The sequence below is a fragment of the Bactrocera latifrons genome, unplaced genomic scaffold (assembly GCF_001853355.1).
Source record: "Bactrocera latifrons isolate USDA-ARS-PBARC rearing strain unplaced genomic scaffold, ASM185335v1 scaffold_6, whole genome shotgun sequence".
In the NCBI taxonomy this organism is placed as follows: Eukaryota; Metazoa; Arthropoda; class Insecta; order Diptera; family Tephritidae; genus Bactrocera; species Bactrocera latifrons.
Window position 1 is genome coordinate 3,063,708 of NW_017537267.1, and position 22,380 is coordinate 3,086,087.

The 22,380-nt window shown below is 35.7% G+C and overlaps 3 protein-coding genes across 3 annotated transcripts; 1 reads left to right on the forward strand and 2 right to left on the reverse strand.

Annotated features, from left to right (window-relative positions):
- Nucleotides 1-40: 40 nt before the first annotated feature.
- LOC108974878 (WASH complex subunit 7 homolog) lies at nt 41-5,278 on the forward strand. The gene is made up of 10 exons (XM_018942979.1): nt 41-118; nt 181-713; nt 776-997; nt 1,054-1,812; nt 1,866-2,198; nt 2,263-2,542; nt 2,728-2,882; nt 3,313-3,739; nt 3,825-4,042; nt 4,107-5,278. Exons 1-10 carry the CDS (start codon nt 100-102, stop codon nt 4,596-4,598), a joined length of 3,438 nt encoding a protein of 1,145 aa, XP_018798524.1. The 5' UTR covers nt 41-99; the 3' UTR covers nt 4,599-5,278.
- Nucleotides 5,279-5,760: 482 nt separating this feature from the next.
- On the reverse strand, nt 5,761-11,238 carry LOC108974975 (1-phosphatidylinositol 4,5-bisphosphate phosphodiesterase gamma-1). The gene is made up of 4 exons (XM_018943137.1): nt 9,512-11,238; nt 8,959-9,442; nt 8,038-8,897; nt 5,761-7,268 (listed from the first exon to the last, which is right to left on the reverse strand). The coding sequence occupies exons 1-4, from the start codon at nt 10,838-10,840 to the stop codon at nt 6,153-6,155; spliced, it is 3,789 nt and encodes a 1,262-aa protein (XP_018798682.1). The 5' UTR covers nt 10,841-11,238; the 3' UTR covers nt 5,761-6,152.
- A 1,581-nt stretch (nt 11,239-12,819) lies between these two features.
- LOC108974891 lies at nt 12,820-15,895 on the reverse strand. The gene is made up of 4 exons (XM_018942994.1): nt 15,725-15,895; nt 15,100-15,440; nt 14,672-15,023; nt 12,820-13,929 (listed from the first exon to the last, which is right to left on the reverse strand). Exons 2-4 carry the CDS (start codon nt 15,432-15,434, stop codon nt 13,588-13,590), a joined length of 1,029 nt encoding a protein of 342 aa, XP_018798539.1. The 5' UTR covers nt 15,435-15,440; nt 15,725-15,895; the 3' UTR covers nt 12,820-13,587.
- Between the last annotated feature and the right edge of the window lie 6,485 nt (nt 15,896-22,380).

Sequence of the window (22,380 nt, forward strand, 5' to 3'; positions counted from 1 at the left end):
TGTGTTTTGTTTTGATTTCATCTTCGTTTTGTAATTGTTGCAATTGTTCTGTGAAAATTGGATGCAACAATTTATACAAAATTGTCTCAATAACGAAAAATGGATCAAGCAGCTATAAGTAAGTAATAATTATCACTGATAAGAAAACACAACATAGAAACTCCATTTTCGTCAAAATAGTTTCATCGGCTGAGGAACAGTTGAAAAATTTCGGTTCATTCCTTGACATACATGATAAGAAATTGCAACAATTATCGCAAAAAACTACAAAAGTGCCGTCAGCTCGTCCACCACCCACACTTAAGATTTTGACCACACCTCTTGTGGAAGTAAACTATTCTGCTAATCAGGAGCAACTTTCATTGCTTCGACTACTCGAATCTGATCGTTTGTTAAATAAAACGCTGCTTACATTCGCTCATCTTTGCGCCGAGGTGGATACCTTAACACGCAGAGCCGAACATATGCAAATCAAGTTTCTATATATTGATGAAAATTTGTGTGCACTTTTAGCCGATGAGGATGGCAATGGCGGTCCAGATGCCGCAAGACAAACCAATGAAATTTTACTTCAAATGAGTGAATCTATGCAATTCGTTTGTGATATACAATTCTTATTACAACGTTGCATTGTGTTGGACAATAATTTGCTCCACCAATGTGGGGCCTACTGTGCACTGGAAGATAACAAAAATTTGGAATTTCGCTTTGTGGTATATAATTACAGTTCGATATTACATGTAGATTTAGACATTTAATTTAGTATATTTTATAGGATGTGTTCGATTGCCTTGCAGATTTGCTTTTGCAAATTCTCATTTTTAATGAAATTTTGGCTGGCTCCAATTTTTGCCGTTTCTGGCCGACTTACAAGAAAACCGTAGAAGCATTAGCGCAAAATGGACAACACCAGGAGTTCTGCACAGCCAGCGAACTGATTGGTTTAAGAAATTGCTTAGAGGAATTCGATTTTCTTTTTTCAGGCACTATCTTCCAAGTAAACACTTGGCTTCTTTTGTTATTATCTTGTTTAGTGTTATCTCTACTTTTCAGAGTTTCCTCGATAGTACTTTTGCGTTAAAGGATAAAATTGGTCCGAAGGGTATTGGGCAACTTACAAACCAATGCAATGAATATATGAAACAGTGTTTGTTAGCTATAAATAAGTGCGAAGTAAATGAGTTCAGCGATCATAAACTTCTTGTGCGCCTGAATGCATTCTGTGTAGTTTTTCATGATTTCTGCGGACAAGTTGAGACCAAACATGTGAAACATCTTCTAGAGCTCAATCAAAAATATCAAGGTATTATACTAATAGGTAATGTAGCTTGGCAGCCAACACCGTTCCTGCGTCGTCATGCCACCTCACTGGTAAAACCACATGAACGCCTTTTGGGAGATGGCAAACGTTTGCAGCAACATTATTTACAAACACGAGTGCAGACTTTACCGCGTGATTGCCGCAACTACTGTTCGCAAGTACTGCTTTTGACGCTAAACATACGTAAAGCATTAAGCATAGGACCATTCGACCTCACCGTGCAACAGTTCAAAGAACTTTCAGCTTTACTATTACTTGGTCTGCGTTTTGCATCGCAAATAAGTTGTTTAATCAAAGGTTTAGTAAATGCACATGTGATACTACAATCACCAATGACCAAAATAACATTGCAAAGCATCTGTAAACTAATTGAATTGCTAAAGAATATACAACAGTTGTTCCAAGAGTACATGGACGTCATTGCAAAGGTGATGCAATGTGTTTTGCAATACTTACAGTATAAAGTATTGCACCTGCTGAACCTGTGCAAGGTAAACAATTGAAGTTTCGAATCAAATAAAAATATTATAAGTTTATTATTTAGAAACGCATTACCGCTGCTAAAATGCATGATCGCAATGTCGACGCTTTAGCGTCATTGCGCATCGCTGAGAAGTGCATGACGGGTCCCCCAACGAAAACCCGTACTTTACTCACAAAACTGGCGGTAAATGCAACAAATCTCAACAATCGCACATTACCGCAAGATCAGTGCGAGCGTTTTCAATTGCTTATGTCGCGTATAACAATTCTAGCTGATTTCCATTCGAACATGAATGAGCTCTGTGACACAACATTCATATATTGGCATCAGTCAGTGCTTTCAGCATACTTGAAGCAGGTCGTCGAGCGAAAGTTGGACTTTAATTCATTTCAGGTAGAAATTTTTAATATATACTGATTATTATACAAATTGTAATATGTATCCCGGCCTATTACAGTATATTCTACATGCTTTCAACGATTGTGACAAGGCTTTTGAGGTATTGGACTTGAAGGAGCTTAAATTATCTAAATGTTTAGAACGCGTGACTTATGATAATTTACGCAGCGAAATTGTGAGCAAGTTGTGTGCACAAATCGAAACATTTTTGCGTTTGGAAGTGCATTCCAATTTACAGCTGGAAAAAATGAGTCCATTTGAGCATGGCATTGATGACTACCGCGACTTGATTAACGCCTGTCCTATTAAATTGAATGGAAATTATGTGATTTTGAAAGGTTAGTGGAAGTTTTGTCTCGCTTATATAACAAAAGCCAGATTGTAAAGATAATTTCATGTATATAAGTCTGAAAGGTTTCAAAATAAATTTTGTTTTAGTGTTTTCGGCAACTCCAAAGCTTCAAACCTTAAAATAGCTGCTCAGTTATTTTTTTGCAATTGTAATTTTTATTATTGCTTCCAGATCACGTCGAGAATTATTTAAGCGCCATGTTTTATAATCTTACCACCATATCATTGCAAGACTGGAAGACCTACGAGGAGATGCGTCATCTGGCTAACACGCGTTTAATGCTAAAACCAGTAGAGGATTATTTGCCTAATCAAACTTTGGAACAGGTAACATCACTGACATTTTCAATTACCGTTAATAATGTGGACGTCTTATCACATCTTTATATATATATATTAAGAATCTGCTCATTTGTCGGAAATGGTGATATCGGCCACTGTATCATATAGTTGCCGTGCCAACTCTTCTATCTAAATGAAGTCCTTGTATGGAAAACTTTTATGTTTGATTAGGTACCTTCACCAAAATTGGTATAGATTACTTTTCAAGTCAGCGCTACTATTCTCGAAAAAATTGTTCAGATCAGACCACTAAAGCATATAGCTGGCAGTCTGGTTGTCCTAAAAAGATTTTTTATGCTATAAAATATCCACCTGTGAAGGCTATTAAATCTTTGCTATTCATTATTGTTCTTTGCTTTTAACTCGACGAACTTCCCTTCTTAATTTATATTTTTGTTTTGCAATATTTCTTCAGGGCATCGATATTTTAGAAATAATGCGCAAAATCCATATATTCGTCTCGAAGTACGTTTATAACATGAATACACAAATATTCGTTGAACAAAGGAGCGCCAATAAGCATTTAGATTCGATTGGCATACGGCATGTAGCCAATTCGTTACGCACACACGGCACCGGTGTCATAAATACTACCGTCAATTTTACATATCAATTTTTGCGTCAAAAATTTTACACCTTCTCACAATTCCTTTACGATGAACAAATTAAATCACGACTGATGAAAGAGCTACGCGCATATGCCGAACGAAAACAGACAAAAAGTTATCCGGTATACGCGTACGAGCGCGCCGACGCTTTCAATAAGGATATACGCAAACTGGGACTCTCCAATGATGGACAAACGTATATGGATCTCTTCAGAAAGGTCATAACGCATGTGGGTAAGTTTTTTAAACAATCTTTTTTTATGTATTATACACATATTCCACAAGCATATGTTCCATAATATTTATGCATAACATACAGGCAACGCTATGGGTTATATACGCCTGGTGCGCTCCGGTAGCATACATGCGAACTATAGCGCCAGCCTCTATTTACCCAAATTCGATGAGAATTTGCAATTTGCCACTGCTTGCAGTGAGCAGGAACTGGACCCCGTTACCGTGAAGGCAGCGGAAAATTTCGAAGTGAATATTAGTAATTTGGTGAAGAGCTTCTCAGATAGTACGGACTATTTCAAAGTAAGCTTGATTTCCTTTCCTGGAATTTATGCTCAAATTTCCACTCAAATATTATATATTACAGTTACTTGTTGAAGCATTCCAACCGTTCTTTCGTAATCCGCATAATCTGCATTTGAAAAACTTCTTTCTCATTGTGCCGGCTCTGTCACTCAATTATGTAGAGTATATGCTGCGTGTTAAAGAGAAGATCAATAAAAAGGATCGTCAGGAGGCGTTGCTCTTCGATGATGGTTTCGCTGTCGGTTTAGCATACATATTAAAGTTATTAAATCAAATTGATGATTTCTATGCTTTACACTGGTTCGCAACGGTGCGTGAACGCTTCAATGCAGAGCGCCTTAAGATACAGCAAATGTTGCTGGACATAAAAAAGTCGACGAATACACGCGCTGGCGCAAAAGGCAACTCCAAAGCTGCATTAGCAATGCAAAATAGCGAAACGGAAAAGCTGCAACAAACGCTGGCGTTAACCGAACGCCGCATTAATGCACATCAAATGGAGTACAATTTGCTCTATTGCAATTTGTGCAGCGCCAAAATATTTTTCCAATAATTAAAGTGATACAAGTATTCATATGTTGTAAGTGATTTAGTTTTTTAATTTAATGCATACACATATTATATTTTTACACTTCATATAGTTGATACCATAAAAAATTATAGCATAATCATACTATACATTTTTATGAATAAAAAATATTTGATATTACTAAATATCTGTTTTGTTGTGAACTTACAGTATTTACTGTACATTTAAATACTTTCAGAACATATAAAAGTAGACATACATATATGTATAGGTGTGTATATTTTCCATTAACTAAGGCACAGTAGACATTGTTTTTACTTCAATAAAGCTGAAATGCGAGCAAATAGAATGCATGTGTGGTAAGCTAGCGTAGGATTTAGTAAAATTGTATTAACTTTAATTTTATTTTGTACATTTGTGATTGTGCGGAGAATTCCGAAATTTTGAAAAAATTATTATTTTTAATTTTTGGTATATTTCCATAATCTAACCTGTAAAAATGCCATATAAAAATTTTAAATTAATATTTGAAATATTTTTTGTGCTACAAGCTTCAATCGGCTCCATCGGCATCTACAGCATTTTTCGAATTCTCTGCATATATTACTTGAAGACAAATATTCCTAACACTGCATGTTCTGCAGTTTCTGTATGAAATAAATATTAAATTTTATTATATTAAATTTGTATTTTTTTATGAAAAAATTTCCACATAAATGTTTTAAAGTTATATCCTCAAAAAAATTCGTAATTTTAATTATAAGACAATTAATTAGAAAATTAAAAACGCATTTGAGTGGTCGAAAAAATCAAAAATTAACAAAATGGCGGAACGGTTTTTAGTCTGATACAATAAACATATTTTTTCTGCATTTTTTTCGTATTATCAAAAGAATTTTTTTTTTTTTTTGTTTTCTGCATTTTTTTCGTATTATCAAAAGAATTTTTTTTTTTTTGAGATTATAACTTTAAAGCATTTGTGTGAAAATTTTTTTCGAAAGTAACAAAAACACAAATTTAGTATTATTATATATGCGCATACATATATAGTATATATTTATTTTTGTATATTTATCTAAAACACGTGTTAATAATACACACACGTAAATAAACTGTATAACATAGAAATATAGAGCTGCGTACGTTTAAAAAAGTACTTTTCGCTTAGAATGTAGATACATAGTAAAATGTTAAGTCTTTATATGAGTTGCAATAATTAATTAATGGAAGAAATTTTCAGTGCTTTAACTATACTAAAAGAAATAGTTTAGACATAAATACATTTTATGTGGAGAAAAAGAAAGCTCAGTTTGTTTGACGTTTTCACATCTTAAAATAAATCTTCCTTTTGATTGCAATTAATGCATGTTTTAGAAAACTGATAAATTTATCAGTAATTCTTATAAAACATTAAATTTGTTCATTTGTGTAAAAATAGATATGTCTGTATAAGCATGCCTTAAAGCATTTGTTCGTTGGGTAAATTAAGGGCACTTGTTAACAAACATCTACAAAACAAACACATACACACATATGTAAGTAGAATGTAAGTAAATATTTTCTATAAAAGCAAGCACTTCAGAAGTCCACAACCACTGTGTGCTCATTAGCTGCGTTTGTGCTGGCATGGGTAATGTCCACATGCACCAGCAACGAGGCCAATTCCAGTTCCTCGCTGAATTTATTGCGCAGCGTGATGCTACGATAACCCGTGCGTATGCAATTCAGCGGATAGCATGCTTGCGCTATGAAATGCGTCTCGGCAAACATGTCTTCGTCCTGCACTTCAAAACGCAACAGCGCAAAATCCGGATTACGCACGGTGAAACTACAGCTTTCATTCCATAACGGATTGAAACCGTTCTCACTCACCTTCGTGCGATGCTTAACGCCCGTGTCAAAACTGGCGCCACATATTTCAACAGTGACTAGCGGATTATTGGATTTGCCGCCACGAAACAGATGACGCCCTGCTATAATACGTATTGTTACAAAGCGCTCTTCGTGTGAGCCAATCGCCAGCATATTATTCGGTTCGAAACTGTCGCTTTGCATAAATTTCGGTTTAAGCAGATAACCGCAATTACCGTTATCGCGGAATTTAGCTTGATTCAGCTGCATGGCCTTGTCGCCAGTCTGATAGTTGAGTGCAATCATTTGTGAACCAACATTCCAAAAGGGTACCGGATTAAAATTAGATGAATCCAAACGTTGTCCCTTCGGATAGACACGACTGATTTGATTGCGATGATATTGTAGGAAGAGCATAGTGTTCTGTTGTAGAAATTGCTTTTCTGCTTTGGTTTCAGGGAAGCTGGACATCTCGTAGAATACCCATGAATGTTCACGGAATGGCACACTGCGGAAGTAAATAATTAAATCGGACATTTCTTTGGCCACACGTGCGGAACGTTCCTTTTTGCGTCGTTCGGTGGCCAATTGATTGGCGATTAATGCACCCTCTTGTATGGCCTTGATCCATTCGTAAGCCAATTCTTGGTTATCAAAACCGATGATGAACGAATTTTGCATTGTTGGTGTTTGAATTTGCAATTGGAATAATATGCCCGGTTCGCTAGACTCGGACAGGTGTACAATGGCGCCATGTATGTCAATCGAATCAGTGCGTGAGATATTTTCACAGTTATTCTCGTCGCTAAAGGAATTGTAATCATCGCCAGCAGAGTCAATTACCTATCGGAAGAGATGATTATTTTTTGACGGGAAATTGTTAATTTTCTCAATATGTCATATACTAGTATTGGTAGCATAATTAATTTTGCTTTAATAGAAGGTTTAGAGAGATATATCGTTACCTGAAATGAAAAATAACGTAAAATTAACGTTGAAAAAAATTAAATATTGGGTAAAACTGGTTTATATCTGAGCGCAGAACCTGAAAACATTGAACATATGTAATATTATGTATGTAATTTGAAGTAGTGAAGCGTAATCAATAAGACACGCAATTTCGAATTTTTTGATGATACGTTATTTTGCATTTCAGGTGACGATATGTAGAATAGACTATCGACTGTATCGGCACTTTACGTTATCAATACTGAGTGCCGGTGCACGCACGGACTCTTTTGTCGCCCAAACTGATCTTTTGTAGACAAGTGAATGAAGAAAAAATGAAGTTGATGTACACGGGTAGTATGCTTTGTGTTCTCGCTCATAACAGATCGTTCGTACTGATTGATTTGTCAAATAATGAGGGAATAGTTCACGGGTATTTATAAATGGGTAAATCAGGGTAAAAATCCGCATGAAACGTACAAGAATTTGAGAATATGATATGAAAGGAAATATGGAAAATTATTCCACAGAAGCTGTCGGACTCATGTGAACGCTACGAATGACACCAAATGAGATTTTGCCGATGATGAGCGACAACAGAGTCCATGAGTAAACCCAATCTAACTAACAAGCACTCGATTCATTAATATTTTATTGGACTTACCTTCACATAGTTTGCTGGAAAGTGTCGTTGCACCATGCCACCATAATCACCGCGCCACCACATTGACGTATTACGCTGCACATTCGTAATGATGGCATGTTTTGGAAATGAAAGTTCATCCGATTTATTAGCTTTGTAACTGTAGAGCGCTTTACATGTAACACGATCATCCAGACTTGGATCCATATAGCTCGAGGCGTCATTGATATCGCCACCATTATGATGGTGCTCCAGCGATGTTTGATAGGCGAGCAATTTCTGACGTAATAATTCCTGTGACACCGGATACATTAGCTTAACATTACGATACAACGGATTTCGCATGTAGTAATTGACTAGCGATACAAGCGATTCGAATTGTATGGTATCCACGACATAAAGGCGACCCTCTTGCATTATGCGACAATGCTTAATTTTGCGATTTATTGTAAATGATATGACAAATGCGTTGGTGCTTTGTACTGACGGGCGTACCAGAAATGAGCCCACATCCAGTTTGATGAGCACTTGCTCTGCCTGCTCTTTGGTTGTGTTCGGGTGAAACCATTCTTGTGTTTCGTGCTTTTTCGGTTGTGGCACAGGCTCCCTTAAGGTAATTGAGAACTCGGAGCTACGCAGCATATTTTTGCGATAGTACACAATGAGTGAGTAGAGTGAATCGAAAACGAAATTGTCGACTAAATAATATTTCTTTTTTCCATTTTCACGTTTCAACTTAATGCGACAGTGGTTTGGACGATTACGGCGCCAGAAGGACAAACTGTAATCACCAACGAATGTGTCCGATTCTCGCACTAAAAATGTACCATCGCCCAAGTGTTTGTACGATTCTAGTAGTTGATCGGCTTCCTGGCGGCCACCTTAATGATTTGAATAAAGTGTTAAAATAAATTTAAAAGGAAATTTAATTGGTAATATTACCTTCTAATTTTCCATGGAACCAATTTTCACCAAAGTGCAATTCTTCATTCGCAAAATTATCTTTTGATTTGGGCATTAACGCCAAAGTTGCATTTTGCGTCGCCACATTATCATCATCATCTGCGCCGGCAGCGTTGTTTCCGTCCGTGTGTGACGAATAGATTAATTGCTGTTGTGTTAATACGAAATGATATAGATTCCAGACTTTGTCAACGGGATCTTTAAAGTATAACATTCCCTCTTTGAGAAAATTTCGCATATTTTCGTTTTCATCACCGTTAGCGCCACTAATTGATGATCTGCTACCACTGGTTGTTAACATGCCAGAACCGCCACCTACTATACCCGGACCACCAGCACAGCCATCCTCATATTCTGGCAGTTTTTTGTGCTTAAGTATAATTTTGCGACGCAGTTGGTGCGGTGAAGGCAGTTGCAATTCAGCGCGGTCACAACGTTGGGTCAACAGCATATCACCAAAAACCTGAACATTTTTTTAAGACACACATTAACACAACAAGAAAAACAAGAAATTCTTTATTTAATGACTTACCTCAGTAAGTGCTTGCGCCATATTACGCTGCTGCTCTAAGGAACAGTTTTGCTCAATAGATAAAATCACTGGATATTCGGAAGTTACAAATGCATGTTCCTTTATCGTCTTAATAACATCTTTAAATTTTATTTTTGATGTCATAGTGTGTCCATGGAAAATATATGGTAAATTGTCTGCGCCATTCCAGCAGTCAAGCTCAATACACCGACAGCCCATACGTAATGCGCGTGCGTACGCTTCACATGACGACTCACTGGAAAATTGATCGCCAGTGAGATAAGTGTTGTGTGAGGATGCAATCCAATATGCAGAAATCGGTTGTTTCATGTCCATGTAAATGCGATCACAGTTGCGATCCCAGAGATCGTTTTGCTTCGAAAAGAGGTAATCAAGAAATTCACTAATTGTAAAGTAAGGTTCTTTCACATCACGTTCTACATCCTGCAAAAAGTCACGTATAAACTTTGAAACCGACGCATCATGTTGTTGTTGTTGGCAATCCGGGTCCGTTCCGCCTACGTCGTGGGAACGGACCGACAGATCATCTCGCCCCATATTTTCATGTTGCTCTTGCATTAGGAAATTTTGAAACTCACGCAAAGTGACTGTTTTACCATCTTTGGAATAGGGAAACGTGCCTGGTGTACTGTAAAACATTTCTTCAAGAAAATTATTCGGCAGCAGTAATTTTCTATACAATCGTGAGAAATCATCGAAGCGTAAATCATTTTTAGGTCTTACATCGTCTTCAGCGAAGCATTCCATTAGTTTACTGGTGGTCATTTTGCAGCTAATACTTGCCAAAAAGCACTTAAAATCTTTTACTGTCACCTGACCACTATCTTTGGAGGACTGTACGCTTGAATTTTCAATGGCATAATATTCGCGTCGGAGCCAACGTTCGACCTGTAGTGGATATGGTGCGTTTACGGTGTCCTGCACCATGTAACGAAGACCGCATACCCAATTATCTGCCTCTTGTTCGGAAAGGGCCACTACTGAAAATGTCTTTAGTTTAAATGAGCTGCCATGTAACACTACAAAGCATTTTGCTGGCTCAAAACGTTTCGAATCTTCAACACAATTGCGGAACTCTTTTGAGCATTTACCGACACGTATCTCACGAATTTCACGTAGTTCAAGTGAGCCTTCGTAGTCAGAACGCTTATCTGACATAACCGAATACCATAGTAGCTGCCTCGTTTCGCGCACTAACATCAGCCGCCGTTGTTCCGGACGATGCTTGGAATACAATTTGGTGATAATTGTGCCACGTTCAAGCATACAAATGGTTTGTTCCATTTTACCCAATGCTGCTATACTCATTGTGCTTAAGCAATTCAACAAGTTGGTTACTAAAAGTACTGTATGCTATGGTAGAATGTAGAAAAGTTAATGGCGAAAATATATTGTTTGTATGTTTTCTGGTCAATCACTTGTTTGCTGGACTTATCTATTTTTGTAACTTCCTGTAGTTTTTGGTTTATTTTTCTGTTGCGTTTTTCTTCTTTCTCTTTATGATGGTGGACTCCAGCCGCTTTACCAAGTTCACATATATTTAACATTTGTCGAGCGACTAAAAGAGATATACCAATCACATTCCTCACAATTGCTATCACAAAAATGGAACTAACTAAAATTTTATAATATTAATTGCTTTGAAAAGCAATTATTTGTGAAATTAAGGCTATTCTTGAGGAAAGTTTCCTTTGATGGTTTCTCCACTTGGCAGCATTGCCAGATACAACACGTAATGAGAAAATAATTGTGCACAACACATGTGACGTCAGTAAATAACTATAGGAGCAAGGAATATAATCAATTATGTGTAAATTTCAGCTGTAAAACTCGCTTATAATTGTAAAATAATGCGTTTATATTAAATTTAATCAAACGTGTTGAAATTATTGCAGTAATTAATATTTTAACATGAATGAAAAATAAGTATGGAAATTATTGGAAAGTGCTACCACCATGTTAGTTGTAAGTCGTCATAATTTTTCCCGCTCTTGTAGGTTAGTTGGCAAACGAATTCTAAAACAGTTCCGGTGCGAGCTTTTAGAAATTTAAATTTTACACATTTTAACAAGTTAAATATTGTGAAATAACTTCTATTAAATTCTTTGTACATATTAGTTTTGGTGTGATATTAAGTAATCAGAACCGGCATAGTGCATTCAACTATTTTGCAGTGCTGACATGTAAGTGAATTAGCAAAATTGCAAACTACTTCCAAAATAGACTTTATGTAAATTAGTAAAACCTATGTAGGGACGGAATCATTTTGTTTCGAAGACCTGTCAAATTACAACATTTGATAAAAGAAGTGCCGACACTAAAAAAAATTTTATAGCCACATATTCCAGTAAAAGAAAATAATTAATTTGCACTCGCTTCTCGTTTCTACTCGTTTGTTTCTACTCGTATATAAATGAAATAATTTATCAAGAGAAGTATATATAGAACGATTATAGTTTTGTTTTTAGTTTCCACAGTTTATTAATTCTTCTTGGATTAAATTTAGATTTGTATTCTCCAGTATAAATAGGAATATAGCGGTACAACATATAAGTACATTAAACAGTAGACATGAAATAGAAATAATTAATATAATATACTGCATAGTATGTATTTAACTTTATTATTTCCCGTAAAATATAACTAATCTAATTCAACAAATTAAATTAAACATAAATATATAGATTGAGCATTAACTTTTGCTACTTGTTATTGCAATTCCTCTTTTCTTTGTATGTATATGTAAAATTAACACAACTCACAGTTACAAGTAAAATTAACGAGTCTGAATATTTAAAGCTTGTACAATCATGTTTGAATTTAGTGTTATTTTGTTTTTGCATACAAATATGGACACATGTGTACCAACATTATGTTTATGTATAGTAAAGATTTATGAAACGTGTTTATAGGAATTAATGGTGTGACTGTAGTGATTGCGTGTTGATGTATAGGAATATTAGAGTGTGAGCATTTGCAATATTATTACTATTTCATTATTTTGTTTTAGCGTTGAATCTTAGTTTCACCGCTGTATTTTTCTTCTATGTTATGTTTTTCAATGGCATATTATTTTTTTTATTCTTACAAGTAAAGAGATCAGTTGAAAGCCGTCATTTTATAATTTTATGAAATTCTTACATACGCATAATAATATTAGTCTTAATTTAATTATTCAATTTCCTCATTGAAATTAATATTTTATCAATAATGACTTATTCTACTTTTTTTTTATTTTTCAATGCAAATAATATTAGTAGCATGGTTTTATGTATGTTTGTATAATAAAACTGAACGATTGCACGATTTATATTTATGTTCTATTGCAGTGATATTTTGATTTTACTATATTGTTTAAATATAGAGCATTGCTACATTATGAATTTGCTTAGCTATTTTTAAAATATAATTATTTATTTACTTATGGTTCGTAACTGGTATTTTAAAGCGTAAGCTTTTTTTATTACAATAATATATTTTTTCCATAAAATAGCGTATTTTATAATTCAATTCTAGTATTGCGGTTGCTGATTTGCCTGCTGAAGTGCAGTTTTTTCAGTTTTTTTTTAATGCAATTTTACAATGAGTAATGCAAGTTTAGTAGATTTTCACGACAATATTGCTTCCATATGATATATTTAGTGTATACATATGCGGAATATAATAATAACTGCTTATCTAATACACTACATAAGTACGAAAATATCATATTAATGATATCGAAATGCTTTGTGGTTTTGATTTGCTTTAATGTCAATTATTTTGGTTTGATTTTTTATAAAAAACACCATTTGATAATATATTTCATACACCAAACACTATTTTGTCTCAATGTAGTAGCTTAGTGCCCAATTTTCAAACTCCAATTCAAATTCGCGCTTCGTTGTATGTATGTGTTGTTATATGACGATACAAATTTAACATTTCCTTCATGGACTTTTTTGCTTTTATTAACAGAAGCCACGATTTTATAATTTCAACATTTTTTCCACACTATACCAGCTATACTGGAGTGCGTTTCACTACACAACTTGTGTAATTTCACTCTTACCACTTCACTGTGCTGCGCCGGCAGCTGGTCCATAGATTGAAGCATCACTTATGCGACGTGTCATTGTTGCTTTGCGATTTAAAGTGGCAGCTGAGTGATTCGATTGTAGTGTATTGGTGTTTAGGTGATGAGTGGAACGGTGGGATGGATAGTAGTTGAGCGGTGCCATATTCGGATTATCAATACGTGTGGGTGATGACACTACGGGGCGTGGTGAGACACGTTGTAGGGTGTGTAGTACTTCCTGTGGTTCCTGATAGCCAGAGTCCAAGTCGTCATGATAGGAGTCCATAAGTGGTGTCGGATCTTCGTAGTCATAGTCGACAAAGCCACTGTTGTCGAAGGACTGTGGATATGAAAATATATTTTTTTTAATTAGTTACATTTAAATAATATTTTATCCTCAAATCAAATGTAATTAACTCTAACAAATTTGCATACGCATTTATGTTGTGTGTTTGTCTGTGGGCCTTTGAACCGCTTAGAAATACCTTTTCAGTGTGGTTTGACATTGTCCACCGTAACACCGTCGTTAAAAATAAAACATTTTCTGTTGAAATAATAGATACTTATACCACTGCTAGCTTTTTATATCCTCAACAGGGTATATTAAGTATCTTACGAGGGTTCTTACAAACAGAAGGACACGTTAACATAAAAATATCAATGATCAGCGTAACGAGATGAGTCAATTTAGACATGACCGTCTGTCTATGCCTCTTCCTCCTTCCTTTGTCCTTCGGTTTTTGAGATATCGATGTGAAATTGGGTACACATTTTTTCTGTATCGAACCATATAGGATATGTCTTCTATACAAACTGAACGATTGGAAACAAGTCCTTGTACGGAAAACTTTTTATTCAACAAGATATCTCCCGAAAGTTCGGCATAGATTATATTTCAAAGCTGCAATCTCCGAGCATATTGTTCAGATCAAACACTATACCGTACAGCTTTTATAACAACTGACCGATGAAGTTAATTTATAGAAATAACGATATTTCTAATCCCTTCTTACTAACTTTAATTTCAAACAAAGTATACTTTCGAACGCCTCAATCTCTAGATATTAGTTTAAATTTATTACCTTTATCGGCACACGTTTTGTATATTCACGATATGTGGGATTCTGCACTTTAGAGCGATAGTCTACAATCTCATAGTGGCCATCTTGCACAACAGTTCCATTACCATTACCCACTGGATAGTCCGAAATGAAGTGCCTAGTGCCATGCGGAGTTAATGTGGCCCAAAGCAGGCGACTGTCATTGGCCAATTGCGATTGCAAAGTGTCACGATTATTGGTCGTAGTAACGGGATACAGGATGCCACCAGCCGTAAAGGGCTTTGCTTTATTTGAAGATTCCCCCAACGATTTCATGCCACTTTGTTTAATATTCGAATCGTGATAAGAAAGATTACAGCTGGAGAACAGCGTTCTAAAAGAAAAATCAAATTTTTATTAATTAGATATGTATATGTATAGAAGTATGTATATTCCTTGTGGGTACTCACTTTCTGCACTTTAACACAATGAACGCGAAGAGTCCACCTAAAATAATTACACCGACCGAACACGATATGAGACCTAAAACCCAAGTGTTCTCCAATACTTTCGAATCGGTGCCAGTTAATTCGACGAATTCAATGCCCTCGCCTTCGTTGGGATTTGGATGGGGGTTACACAATGAGGGCGCATAGCATGGATTGGTGTCGTTAGTTGCCACAAGCGCTGCTGCAGTGGCAATATTCGGCAACAGAAATGACGGTAAGGGTGGTGGTGGCATCGATAGTATGGTATCGGGTGGGGGTGCCTCATATTTGCAAATGCCAACGCAGAAACCAAACATTTTCGACTATTAAAAAACGGAAATGCCAAATACAGTTATTTTTAACACTAAAAAAACTAATTTCATGGAAGAACAAGAAATGCTTTGAAAATTTTATAAAAAAAAAATCTTTTCCATTCGTCAATCAACCAATCAATTAAAACTGTAGTACCAAACACTATTACACCGTAAAATATCGATCGGAATATCTGTCAAGTTAATGGCAATAGTATACCAGCTTACAATTTGTATTTCTGCTGCTCTTTGCCACTTAATGAAATTTATAAAGAATTATATTGCATTTAACTTACTCTCCTAACGCTTTATGCCTTTATTTGAATATAATTTTAGATTTGCCTTTGTCTTTTCAGAAAAAGTAATGGCAGTAAAAAATAAGTTGTACGGCCGCACTGCCCAAAAAGGAACTTGTAACTGCGTTTCAGTAATATCTGTATACTTGAAACGACGAAAGAGTGTGCGAGTCCTGTGAGAGCGTTGTAATGTAAATAATTTGTTGCACAGCGCCTTTTTCTCTTACAATAACTTTCACTCGGTTTGCTAGACCTTTATACTTTTTAATACTTTCATATATATGAAATTTAACTTAAATTATTAATTTCATTTATTTATTATTTTAATCAAGCTATGCTTAATAGAACTGTTGAAATTGCTTTCAATAGTACAACGTTCTATTTGTAAATAAATAATAACAAAAGTTCCATCCCCTATAAGTATGCTTCGTTTTAAAGATTGTTCTCTCTCTCTCAAATATTGTTATTGCTTGCATTGCGCATGCACTGCGTAACTGTAGGGTGATTCAGATATTCTAAATTTTTATTGAAAGAATTTATGTAAAATATATATTCGGAGAAAGATTGTGTAACCGACTGAGTCCATATAATAGGCTGTCAAAAAAGTCTTGCGGTTTTTCTTGCGGTATTTTTATTGAATTTTCAATTGTTCATAAAATTTTTTTTGATGACTCAACCGATGCTACGGCTGCTACTATGCCGGTCTCTTTCGACCAATTCAGCGATTTTATCGCAATTTTCGACGACAGGCCTTCCGCAGCCTGGCACATCTTCGACCACCTCTACACCAGAACGAAAACGTTGAAACCATGGTTGTGCGGTTAAAATGGAAACTGTATGAGGTCCATAAACTGCACCAATTTTATTGGCGGCTTGAGATGCATTTTTGCCTTTATCGTAGTAGTACTGCAAAAAATGCCGTATTTTCTCTTTATTTTGCTCCATGTTTGCGAAGCTATAACTCACGAACGACTTAAAAGAAACGACAATCAATCAAACACGTGTTAGTGCGTGAAATGAGCTTTCCAAAAAGATATGAACCGATGCGACGAATAAAACTAGAACTACGAGCTCTCAGTGCCAACTAGCGAAAATACCGCAAGACTTTTTTGACAAGCTAATATAATCGTTTCCGTTGTTGAATACTACTTGTAAAGGTTTCAAATCTCAATTTTCCTTGGAAAATTCGAAAATTTTCATCTTTTATATCCTCAACAGGGAACATTGAGGTTGCCACGAATTTTGTAACACCCAGAAGGAAACGAATAAAAAATTAATTAATATATATATGTACAAATAATCAGCATGGTTCATCTCTCTGCACGTATGTACGTGAACTAGTGCCTCAGTTTTTGAGGTATTGCATTTTGCATTTCTCATCAACATATTGGGCTACTATAGCTTATATTATATATTAGCTATAATACATTGAACGATCGAAATCAAGTGCTTATATGGAAAACTGCTTTTTTTTTGCGAAATATCGTCACGGAATTTAGCATGCCGAATATCCAAAGAAATTATTTTGATCGGATCACTATAGCGTATAGCTGCCATACAAACTGAAGTTCTTGTAAGGAATGTTTTGTATTTGTGGAGAGTATTATAACTTCGGTGAAACAATTATTGCGCAGAGAAGACAGGCACCATTAAGATTCTAATTTCTTATTGAAATCCATTATTCTAAGCGAAATATTCTCGATAAATTTTATTGATTTATCTGATATAGAGTATAAAGTTTCATTCACCTAATGGTTAACATATGTATCATCTAAGGCTTATCATCTAAGGCTTATCAATCTGTATAGTGTTGTACAATATATGTAAATGATTAGGATGACGAGACTTTCTGAGTGTCCGTCCGTGAAAGGTGTAGCTTGAGTAAAAATTGAGATGGTAGTTGAAATTTGGCATGCGCGTTTCCTTGTAAAAAAAGTAAGAGGCCACGCGAACAAAACGTCTTTAGGAGATTGCAAGGGCATCTGTGGGCTAAGAATTTTGAAAAAGTGGTCAAGGCCCCGCCCTCTAATAAGTTTAAAGTAAATATCTTCTAAACCAATAAAGCTACTATAACCAAATTCGGCCAGCGCAAATTTTATAAGAACTCCACCACAGTGCGAAAATGGATGAAATCGGAAGATAACCTCGCTCACTGCTCACATAACGGTATTGTAAACTACTAAATCAATAACGAAATTTTATCGCCGACCGATTTCTATGAAATTGATATTCCTATGTCACAATACGAAAATGAACGAAACCGGAATACAACCACGGCTACTTCCATATAGCACAGTTTTAAATTGTATTTGATTCTTTCATTTTCCAGCGCACAAATCAAGAAACAATTTATAACTTTGCATGAATAATGCCTTTAGAGTATGCGACCTGAGATCAAAAGTTGTTTAAGTCCAACCAAAACTGTTTAAGCCCCTAGGTACCGAATATGTGAGAATTTTGACCAAAAATAGTATCTCTATGTATCAACAATGGGTTGAATCCGTGACTTTATACAGCATATATATGGTTATATATGAGTTATCTCAACTTGACAAACATATAACATCCGGGTGATTTTTCTCCATATAATTTTTGATGGTTTGCGAGGTACCTTAATGAATCTCAGGGAACAAACGGTTCCACGGGTTTCAAGCATAAATCGGCCGATACTACTGTAATTTCAAGCTCGATATTAGTACGAAGTTGATCAATCGTTGTTGGTTTGTTGTTATAGACCGTAAACTTGACGTAGCTCCACAAGAAATAGTCTAACGGCGTCAAATCCCACGATCGAGACAGAAAATTTACTTGGCCATTTCGTGAGATAACACGTTCACCAAACTTTTTAATAAATCGTTGTGCGGCTTGTGGCTCTGTCCTGTTGGAACTACATATTGTCCAAGTCCATATCATCCAATTCGACCCAAAAATATTCGGTTATCATTGAGCGCTAGCGATTCTCATTCACATAACGTTCCGGTTTTGATTATCACCGAAGAAGTACGGCCCAATGACGCCGCCGGCACACAAACCGTAACTTTTTCGGAATGCAATGGTGAATCGTGGCCATTGAATATACGACGATTCTGGTGGTCAAGCGGCCTCAGTTCTTCCGTGATCTTGATTTTGTAAGAATGTAGACTACGATCTTTTCGCAAAATTCGACACAGCAATGTGACAGAGATGCCGATCGCTTGAGAACGACGTATGGGAGACTGATTTGGGTCATCCTCAATTGATGTGATAGCGCCTTGCAATATTCTCGACATTATGGGCACTTCTTTGCCTCAGAGACGGGAACATTTTGTACTGGATTCAAATTTTTCCACTAGACGCTGTTGACCTGTCAGCACGATTAAGACGGCCATAAATTGGGCGTAGCGCTCTTAAAGTTGAGGCCACTGACTTCGAATTCGGTAGTAAATTTTAATAATTTAGACTCGTTGTTGGATCGTTTCAATGATGGAGTGGCAATCCTTAGTGAAGAGAAATATCAAGAAGAGCGAGAAAAAAGGGCGCCCCTATTGAAAAACTCGTTATATATAATTTCTTGGATTCCGATCCTCTGCTTGACGTTTTGCGCCTCAAAGTATTGCCCCGGCTTCGGATCCTGGAAGTTGCAAGAGTATAAAATAGTTGCATTCGAACTTAGCCCTTTCTTACTTGTTTTATTTAAAGTTTAGTCAACACCTGAAAGTATTTCCCCGCCTCTGATCCTTGCAAAGTGGGAGTCACAAATGTGAATTTTATTTGTTTAATATTATATCTTTGTGTAACTATTATATATCTTTGTATATTATTAGCAACATTTTTAATGTTCGTTGAAACATAACTTATGTAAATAAAGTTGTAGATTTAAATATTCGCGTAGACATACATTGTAATATTCCATCAATGGAGAGTATTTTATGTAAACTGTCATGGTAATGTAACAAATTTCGCCACATTCCATTGAAGAGTTCCTTACCCCCCACAATTTCGGTTCGTTTCCTGAAAATAATTTTGTAAAATAATTACTCTTTAGAACCTTTAAATCGCATCGAATTGGATGTATTCCATTATAGATATACTGAACCAACAAAAATAATTTCTTGAAAGCTAAGCGGCAATCAGACTTCTCATAGCAAAGCTTTAGATTTTATTCATATTTAGAAGGGGTTAACATAATAAAAAAGTTCACTTTGTCTGTAATATTACTCATCAACATACACATACATACTCATGCAATGGAGTAGGCAGACCCTCGAAGCTCTCGAATCACATTCATTTCATTCATACAAGTATAAACTGGAAAACTCAGTTTCTTTGACATTAATGAGAAGTGGTGCTTTAAAAATTGTCAGGACACGACCAAACACAACAAAGTATATACACCATCGCAATCACACATTTTTTGTTTGTATCTATGCCTAACTGCGCCTGAAGTCGGAGAGTATGGTAAATAAGAGAATTGAATATCGACTGTGCCGGCAGGAATAATTTCACTGCATTGAATTTCATGGTTTAAGAAAGAACTATTGCTTGGTTGGGAAACAACTTTATCGCTGTCATCGCATAACTTTGCAAATACATATAATCATGTTCTTTTAGTTTTTACCTTTCTGACCCTCAATGAGCTGTTTTATCGAATAATTGCTTTTATTTTCAAGGCAGCGATTTTATACTTCTATCTCTGTTGTTTTCCAACGCCGTTAACTTCGAAGGGTACATAAATCATTTAAATCAAGTAAAGAAAAAAATCCATTATTTTTGTATTAAATTGGGTATTTTATTTAGCATAGTTAAAATGATCTGAATGATGTCAAATATGAATTGCATTCTATAATTTGTTCGTCATATATAGAAGCAGTTAATAATCACTTGGTACCTGCTCCGAGCTAGAAGGTGAATATAAACATAAGAACCTCTCAACTAATCACTCAATGTATCTATCGATGTACGTGATCTGGTAAAGACCTGAGAGAATACAATTCCTCTCCAGAGTTGGACAGAGTTGTCTACTTCTGGGCGTTTGCTTCCATCAGCCAGTCCATTATTGGCAGTAGATCTAAATTAAGAGTTTTGCGTAAGGATATACTGTCCATATTTCTCTAGAAATCTTATCAAATGAGAGACCAGTTCGGAGCTTCAATCCTGGCTTGGCCACTACTTGCGCCGCCTCACTATGATTCGACCACAACCACTGCTTAACGTTGCCGTATTGATCCACTTTCATCACCAGTAACTATCCACTTCAGAAATGGATCGATTCCCGGAAGGAAATTTGATTCATATTGGAAAAATCATGGATTTTTTTTAAACCTTATATAAGCGATCTATCCATCACCGAAAGTGTCACCGATAATAATGTATCTCTCTAACGATTGTAATTTAAAGTTTTGTTTTTTTTATGATGCCGAACGAACAAAACTACTTGTATAAACTTCTTCGAAATAGACTTATTCTGCTCAAAAATGATGACATAACCATAATATGAAAGAAGAAGGTTCATTCTCTTCTTTAAAGCATAGTAGATCCAAATAACTTTAATATTACTTCATGCCGCAAAACAGATCTTACTTTTCAAATCATCTCCATGAAAAAGTACTTATTGGGCATAATTTGAGGTGAAAAGTGTCGTTCTTCTTGCTCGGCTCGATTTTTTTTTAATACATATATTAATACGTATATTGTTTATTACTTGAAATAATAAATTTTTTAGAGTAATTACTTTCCAATATGACGTGCTTCCAGGAATATCGGGATGTATTTCTGTTCACAAATAGAGTATGCCATACTCAATCCTTAAACATAATTGAAAATATTGTATCCGGAATTTAATTAAGCCCACCTTAGGTTATGCGATCTAAGCTTATGAGGTGAGATCGTTTTTTGTGGAAGAGTGTTTAAGAAGGCTGAACCTCCTGTGAGTTTGCAACATGCAATGGCGCCATGTTAAACAACTAACAAGGGTACAACCTTGCAAGGTTTAGAGATATGATCAACTTCCATCGAAACAAATTCCATCTCCTTGTCACGCACTGCAGACTCAGGAACCACTTGTCCAATATGGGCAAGGTCTCTTGCGCAAACTGTGGCATAGGAAACTCTAGAACACCTGTTTCTATATTGACCAGCAATTTGTAGAAGCAGGCTCAAATTATGAAATCAACTGATGTACACGCTGAAACGCCAACCCTTTGCATTAAGTTGATCGATAATTGGTTACTCCTTAATATAAAGCCATTGCAAACGTAATAATTTCTATATATTGGGTCTTTAACTATTTTCCTGAAGTTTATCAAGAAATGGCGTACCTTGATTATTATTCCATTGTTCCAATATTTCGAAAATGGGTTGGAAAGCAAACGTTCATAACCGGATACATACTAGTAAGAACGTTGCAAAAGAGAAGTTGAAAGAGGTTTTTCTTGCCAGTAATGCTACTTGAGCATCACAAAATTAAGTCCATTGTGACTGGTGATGAAAAATGGATCCATTACAACAACTAATGCAATGCAAACAAGTAGGAAGGTGCTAAGTTCGGGTATAACCGAAGATTTCATACTCTTGCAATTTTCAAGGATTACGGTCGAGTAGGTCCTGAGGTATGTAATTTCACCTGAAAGTAGGTGGGGCCACCCCCATCGTCCGGCTGCTTTAAAGTCCTTTTATAA